The sequence below is a fragment of the Neoarius graeffei genome, chromosome 16 (assembly GCF_027579695.1).
Source record: "Neoarius graeffei isolate fNeoGra1 chromosome 16, fNeoGra1.pri, whole genome shotgun sequence".
In the NCBI taxonomy this organism is placed as follows: domain Eukaryota; kingdom Metazoa; phylum Chordata; class Actinopteri; order Siluriformes; family Ariidae; genus Neoarius; species Neoarius graeffei.
In genome coordinates this window covers 27,391,074-27,399,025 of record NC_083584.1, presented here as the reverse complement: position 1 = coordinate 27,399,025, position 7,952 = coordinate 27,391,074, and the positions used below count along the sequence as shown (strand labels likewise).

The 7,952-nt window shown below is 40.2% G+C and overlaps 1 protein-coding gene and 1 pseudogene across 1 annotated transcript; one reads left to right on the top strand and one right to left on the bottom strand.

Moving 5' to 3' along the window:
* Positions 1–1,068: 1,068 nt before the first annotated feature.
* Positions 1,069–3,466, bottom strand: LOC132900554 (tubulin alpha-8 chain-like). Its single transcript, XM_060942722.1, has 4 exons — positions 3,455–3,466; positions 3,133–3,352; positions 2,759–2,907; positions 1,069–2,046 (listed from the first exon to the last, which is right to left on the bottom strand). Exons 1-4 carry the CDS (start codon positions 3,455–3,457, stop codon positions 1,069–1,071), a joined length of 1,350 nt encoding a protein of 449 aa, XP_060798705.1. The 5' UTR covers positions 3,458–3,466.
* Positions 3,467–5,591: 2,125 nt separating this feature from the next.
* Positions 5,592–7,640, top strand: LOC132900553 (tubulin alpha-4A chain-like; annotated as a pseudogene).
* Positions 7,641–7,952: the final 312 nt, after the last annotated feature.

The window sequence follows — 7,952 nt, the reverse complement described above, 5'->3', positions numbered from 1 at the left end:
TCCACAGCATCCCTTCTACCATCAACACTGGCTCCCCCCAGGGTGGCATCCTTAACCCCCTGCTCACATATGACTGCTGTGCTAAACATCCAGGCAGTCATATTGTGAAGTCTGCAGATGACACTGCTGTGGGATCTCTGTCCCACCACTGCCATGAGGTGGAGGACTGGTACAGGGACAAATCAATGTGGGGGGGAAAACAAAAGATGGTTGTGGATTTCAGAAGAGGTGACCACACCCCCTCTACATAGAGGCTGTAGAGACAGTCCATAGTATCAAAGTACCTGGGGTCTACATCTCTAGCAACTTGAAGCGGACCACAAACACAGCCAGCATGGTCAAGAAGGCCCACCAATACCTCTTTTTGAGGAAGCCAAGGCAGGCCAGACTGAGCCCTGCTGCCCTGGGAGCCTTCTACAGGTGTGTGGTGGAGATCACACTGACCATCTCCTGGTATGCAAACTGCTCGGTTGTGGACAGGAAGCCTCTGCAGCAGGTGGTGCACACAGCAATCACCCATTGCAACCTTCTGTCCATAGAAAAAGACATCTACAACAGGCACTGCAGGAGCAGAACAGCCTGCATCATGGTGACTCCACCCACCCAGCACACAGACAATTGAGCCTCCTCCCCTCAGGAAAAAGGCTCTGCAGCATCAGGGCCAAAACATCAAGACTCCAGCACAGCTTCTTGCCAGAAGCTGTGAGACTAATGAACACAGCCCAAGTTCTGATGCAGCTGTGAGACTAATGAACACAGCCCAAGTTCTGATGCAGCTGTGAGACTAATGAACACAGCCCAAGTTCTGATGCTGCTCCCCACTCCCCTTATTTTGCACATATTGAAATTTCTGTTCACCTGAACACTAAGTCACAGTTGCACCATTTTTATCCCCCCCCATATTTTATATCACACACACAGCCCTGAGGCAGTGTTTACATGTGAAACATGCAAATGACAAAGAACCTTGACCACATCAATAAACAAACCACAGACCAAAAGGACATGCCAATTTTTTTTTATTTATCCAATATCTGTACAATAAGCATCCATTACAACAGAACAATTCTAGTACTCCTCCTCTCCATCTTCACCATCTTCAGGAGAATCTGCTCCAACCTCCTCATAATCCTTTTCCAAGGCAGCCAGGTCCTCTCTGGCTTCAGAGAACTCTCCTTCTTCCATTCCCTCACCAACATACCAGTGCACAAATGCCCGCTTGGCATACATCAGGTCAAATTTGTAATCCAAGCGACTCCAGGCTTCAGCAATTGCAGTAGTGTTACTCAGCATGCATACAGCCCTTTGGACCTTAGCCAGATCTCCACCAGGTACTACAGTGGGGGGCTGGTAGTTGATCCCCACCTTGAAGCCTGTGGGACACCAGTCCACAAACTGGATTGAGCGACGGGTCTTGATGCTTGCGATAGCAGCATTGACGTCTTTGGGTACCACATCACCACGATAGAGCAAGCAACAGGCCATGTATTTGCCACGACGAGGGTCACATTTCACCATCTGGTTGGCTGGCTCAAAGCAAGCATTTGAGATCTCAGCCACAGACAGCTGCTCGTGGTAGGCTTTCTCAGCAGATATGATGGGGGCATAGGTAACCAGTGGGAAATGGATACGAGGGTATGGAACCAGATTGGTCTGGAACTCCGTTAGATCAACATTGAGAGCACCATCAAATCGCAAAGAAGCAGTGATGGAAGAAACAACCTGTGCAATTAGCCTGTTCAGATTGTTGTAGAATGGACGGTCTATATCCAAATTGCGCTTGCAAATGTCAAATATAGCCTCGTTGTCCACCATGAAGGAACAATCCGAGTGCTCGAGGGTGGTATGAGTGGTTAAGATGGAATTATAAGGCTCTACCACTGCAGTGGAAACCTGGGGAGCAGGGTAGACTGAGAACTCCAGCTTTGATTTTTTGCCATAGTCGACAGATAGGCGCTCCATCAGCAGAGAAGTGAAACCAGATCCAGTTCCACCACCAAAGCTATGAAAGATCAGGAATCCTTGCAGACCTGTACACTGGTCAGTCTACAGAGAACAAAACAAACAAAAAACTCTGTCCTGACAGCTCACATGGTATTGAGTGCACTTTTATTAAAAAAAGGTTCCACCTACTTCCCCAAAACAAGCATATCCCCCTAGGGGGAAGTCAGCTAATGCAGGGGCCTCAATCTTCTGTAAAAGGCTGCTATGGCCATAAGTAAAATCATTCTAACAGGACACATTTAAATCCATTCATCTTTTTCTCCCACCACCCAAATCAAGAAGGAAGCAAAGTCTTTAACCACATTGGGGATTCACAGATAAGAACACACCCCTGCCTTGATGGTTCCAAATTTAAAAAAAAAAAAAAAAAACCCACAGCTGTTCCTGAAAGGTCAAATACACTATCTAGACAAATAACTGACCCCCCCCCCCCCCCCCAAAAAAAAAAAAAAAAAACAAAACACCCCATTCTATTGATCTTTGCAGAGAGAGGGGAACCCACCCCACAACACTTGATTCATTTAGTGACTGAAGTTTATATCTAAAAAAACCCCTCCCAACCACATCTTAACTGGTACCATGTTAATATTCTTGCGAAATCCAAACAGAGGAGAACCTCCCAGTGACAAATGATGGATTTGCTACTTTCAAGAAAGTAAAAATAGGAGACTTATACAATTATTTTTTAGTCATTAAAGCCTTAATTAAAAAAGCAAAAAAAAAGAAAAAAAGCCAAAACACACACACCCCTCACCATTTTTCGTATGCGATCAAGGACAGAGTCTACAGTCTCCTTGCCAATGGTGTAATGACCACGAGCATAGTTGTTAGCTGCATCCTCTTTGCCACTGATTAGTTGCTCTGGGTGGTAAAGTTGACGATAGTGTCCATTCCTAATCTCATCTGTGAGCAAGCAGTTACAAAATAAACCATTAAATCAAGATACAGAACCTAGACATCAGTTTGAGGTCAAAAGGTGCAACAAATGAAGTACCCAGTAAATGTGAAACCCAGATATTTACAAGTATTCTTATGTTACTGAAAAGGACATCACTGAAACAAAATAAATCAGGATCATTTAAAATGTGTCAGACTCAAAACAAACAGACTCATTACAATGCATTTTACCTACAACTGTTGGCTCCAAGTCAACAAAAACAGCTCGTGGAACATATTTTCCAGCACCAGTGTCATTGAAGAAAGTACCAAAAGAAGAATCAGCTAGGTTGCTGCTGCCAGAAGTGATTGCCCCATCAGGCTGGATACCATGCTCCAGGCAATACAGCTCCCAGCAGGAGTTCCCCATCTGGACTCCTGCTTGACCAATGTGCACAGAGATACACTCCCTCTGTACATACAGGACATTACACACCAGTCAAATAGGAGTTGTAATCCAAACGTAAGTGTTAAGCATATTCTTTAATAAATCAGTACAACGGAACATAATTACCATTCTATTTAGTGCTGAAATAAAACAAGGCAGAAAATTATTCGATCTACAAAGTAACAAACCACAATAACTACCTCAGCCACTGACAAAAACTAACAACTCTCTAAACTTCTATTACTTCACCAACCAGCTCTACTATACTAATCATCTGAGCTAACTTTATAACAGGTGACCGCCATCTTGGGGCGTGGTTTTTCAATTAAGGCCGGAAGTAAATAAAACGCTTTTGACTTCCTGTGCAAATACTCTGGATAAAATAGAAACTATTGGCTCCTATAACCTACATAATGCCCTGTATGTACAACATGGAGTTATTTGGGATTCATCTTTAGCTCGCTGCATCAAAAATATCTTTATTTGCATAATATATATATATATATATATATATATATATATATATATATATATATATATATATATACACACATTTATTTATTTGCATATACTATATTTAGTTGCAGATTATTATTGCAACTATACATCATCAGTAGGGTAAAACTAACTTGTCTCACGACAGTTCCAGCTCTCGTTCCCTGTTAGTGTCTTGTCATTTTTGTTTGTTCTATATAATGTAAAATGTTATTTGGAGTAAGCCCCCTTAGATGAGCCTTAATGCTCTTAGGGCAAACTCTGACCCCAAATATGTTTAAATTAAAAAAAAGTGTGTATATATATATATATATATATATATATATATATATATATATATATATATAATGTGTGTGTGTGTGTGTGTGTGTGAGCTATAATATTTTCTAATAATAACGGTAATTCAGGTGAGTCAGAGAATCGGTTCAGTTCACCATTAAGCTTCGACTTTTTCGATTCCCAAACGACTCAGGGTTTTTTTGTTGGTTTGTTTTTTCTCCTAACGGGTTTTGTAGCTTGATTTAAAATGATCCTTAAGACACGTCACTTCTGTACGCGCTTGAAGAGATAAAAACTAAGATTATTAGCTACGTCCAATAGGCTATGGTATGTATATTCTTTCAATGAAAATGTACTTAACTTAAAAAAAAAATAATTAATTGCCTAAAACAGGGCTTCAGAACCAATTTCCTGATTTGTAAACTTTGTGAAATTCAGATGTAATGCATTAAGGATGGGTGTCCAGGTATCCAGTGGTCCAGGACTGAGAGGTTGGGAAGGTGCTGGAGCTCCGAGTAATATATAGATTTGGTCAAAAGTTTACGTACACTCATCATATACATGAATGTTATGTCTACTGACTGGGCTTTCAGTTATTTCTTTAAACTTTCTTCTTATAGGGAAGAATAATTATACAACATACATCTTCCATAGGAAAAAAAACCCCAACAATTCAGTGCACAAGTTTTAATTATTATTTTTAATCAACACAGGGTCAAAATATATACATACAATCACTTACATTATTGTTCATTTGGGATTCATCTTCAGCTCACTGCATATAAAATGTCTTTAATCGTAACAGTAATTCGGGTGAGTCAGAGAATCGGCTCAGTTCAGTGAAGCCCTGTTTCAGGCAGTGAATCTTTTTTTTAAAAATACAAATACTTTTGAAAGCCTAGATTGGACATTGCTATTAATCTTAGTTTTTAATCTGTTCAAGCAATTTACTCCACGCACAGAAATGAAGTGTCTTTACGATCATTATAAGTAATGCTATAAAGCCAGTTTAAAAAACAAAAATAAAAATAAAAAACAACCTGGTAATGAGTCGTTTGGGAATCGAAAGAGTCGAAGCTTAATGGTGAACTGAGCCGATTCTCTGACTCACCTGAATTACCGTTATTATTAGAAAATATTATCGCTCTTAAAGATATTTTCGATGCTAAAGATGAATCCCAAATGACTCCATGTTGTACATACAGGGCACTATGTAAGTTATAGGAGCCAATATTTTCTATTTTATCCAGAGTATTTGCACAATTAGTCAAAAACGTTTTTAGGCCTTAATTGAAAGACCACACCCTTAAGATGGCGGTCACCTGTTATAAAGTTAGCTCAGGTGATTACTATAACAGAGCTGTTTGGTGAAGTAGTTATTTTTTTCGTGTGTATTTATAAAGTTTTAGAGAGTTGTTTGTTAGTGTCTGAGGTATTTGGTGTGTTACTTTGTAGATCAAATCTATCTTTTTTTTGTTTTGCTTCAACATTGAATAAAATGGTAATTGTTATATTACATTGACTTATTAAAGTGTACTTTTAATATTTGTTTGGATTATGACTCCCATTTGACTGGTGTGTAATGTCCTGTATGTACAGAGGGAGTGTATCTCTGTGCACATTGGTCAAGCAGGAGTCCAGATGGGGAACTCCTGCTGGGAGCTGTATTGCCTGGAGCATGGTATCCAGCCTGATGGGGTGATCACTTCTGGCAGCAGTAACCTGGCTGATTCTTCTTTTGGTACTTTCTTCAATGACACTGGTGCTGGAAAATATGTTCCACGAGCTGTTTTTGTTGACTTGGAGCCTATAGTTGTAGGTAAAATGCATTGTAATGGATCCATTTGCTTTGAATCTGCCTTGAGTTATTTAAACAACCCTATTTCATTCTTCATTTCCATGATGTCCTTTCAATTAGGTTCCATGTTACTGGGTATGTGATTGTTGCACATTTGATCTTGAAGCAGTGTTTAGGTTCTGTATTTGTGATTTAATGAATGAATGATTGATTTTGTAACTGCTTGCTCATAGATGAGATTAGGAATGGACATTTTACTGTCAACTTTACCACCCAGAGCAGCTAATCAGTGGCAAAGAGGATGTAGCACCAACTACACCTGTGGTTACTACACCATTGGCAAGGAGACCGTAGACTCTGTCCTTGATTGCCTATGAAAAATGTTAAGGTGTGGGTGTCACTGTGCCCCCCACCCAGGCTTTAATGATTTAGGATGATTGTGTGCAAGGGTGCTGCTTTTTTGGGGGGGGCGAGTGGCAAAGCTGTCATATGAGATGTTCTCATCTGTCTGGATTTTGCAATAATATTTGCATGGTATCAGTTGAAGTATGGGTGGGTTTGATTGTGCTCAATACCATGTGAGCTGTCAGGCCAGGTTCCCTTATATTATATATATATATATATATATATATATATATATATATATATATATATATATATATATATATAAAATTATTATTTTATATATAAAATTATTATTTTTTATATATATATATATATATATATATATATATATATATATATATATAAAATTATTATTTTTTTTTTGTTCTCTGTAGATTGACCAGTGTACAGGTCTGCAAGGATTCCTGATCTTTCACAGCTTTGGTGGTGGGACTGGATCTGATTTCACCTCTTTGCTGATAGAGCGCTTATCTGTTGACTATGGCAAAAAAAAATTTGAAGCTGGAGTTCAATCTACCCTGCTCCCCAGGTTTCTGCTGCAGTGGTAGAGCCTTATAATTCCATCTTAACCACTCATACCACCCTCGAGCACTCTGATTGCTCCTTCATGGTGGACAACGAAGCTATATTTGAGATTTGCAAGTGCAATTTGGATATAGACAGTCTGTCCTATAACAGGCTAATTGCACAGGTTGCTTTTTTCCATCACTGCTTCTTTGCAATTTGATGGCGCTCTCAATGTGGATCTAACGGAGTTCCAGATCAATCTGGTTCCATACCCTCATCCATTTCCCACTGGTTACCTACGCCCCCATCATATCTGCTGAGAGAGCCTACCATGAGCAGCTGGCTGTGGCAGAGATCTTGAATGCTTGCTTTGAGCCAGCCAACTAGATGGTGAAATGTGATCCTCGCCATGGCAAATACATGGCCTGTTGCTTGCTCCATCATGGTGACATGGTACCCAAAGAGGTCAATGCTGCTATCGCGAGCATCAAGACCAGTCGCTCAATCCAGTTTATGGGCTGGTGTCCCACAGGCTTCAAGGTGGGGATCAACTACCAGTCCCCCACTGTAGTACCTGGTGGAGATCTGGCTAAGGTCCAAAGGGCTGTATGCATCCTGAGTAACACTACTGCAATTGCTGAAGCCTGGAGTCGCTTGGGTTACAAATTTGACCTGGTGTATGCCAAGTGGGTGTTTGTGCACTGGTATGTTGGTGAAGGAATGGAAGAAGGTGAGTTCTCTGAAGCCAGAGAGGATCTGGTTGCCTTGGAAAAGGATTATGAGGAGGTTGGAGCATCTCCTCCTGAAGATGGAGAGGAAGAGTACTAGAATTGTTCTGTTTTGTAATGAAGACTTTTTGTACAGATATTGAATGAATAAATAATTAGCAGTGTGTGGCTTCAGTTTATTGATGTGGTATTCATAATTTTAAAATACAAAGTGTAGGACTACCTAAAATGAACTTGAAAGCTGTGGACATGAGGGGTAGTTTTGGCAAGCATTAGTTTTCTCTTGGTGCCTTGGATTTAGTTTAAAGGCTCGAGTAATAAATGAGGCCTTTTGAGACTTCATTTTGGGTTCAAAATCTGTCAATGACTGGGTTAGAACTGTGTGTGGGGTTATTTAATTTTTTAAAAGTGG

Coding starts and splice junctions, on each gene's coding strand:
- LOC132900554 (XM_060942722.1), bottom strand. Junction 2,908..3,132: donor CTTGGAGCCAACAGTTGTAG/GTAAAATGCATT, acceptor GCTTGCTCACAG/ATGAGATTAGGAATGGACAC. Junction 2,047..2,758: donor TTGATCGCATACGAAAAATG/GTGAGGGGTGTG, acceptor TGTTCTCTGTAG/ACTGACCAGTGTACAGGTCT.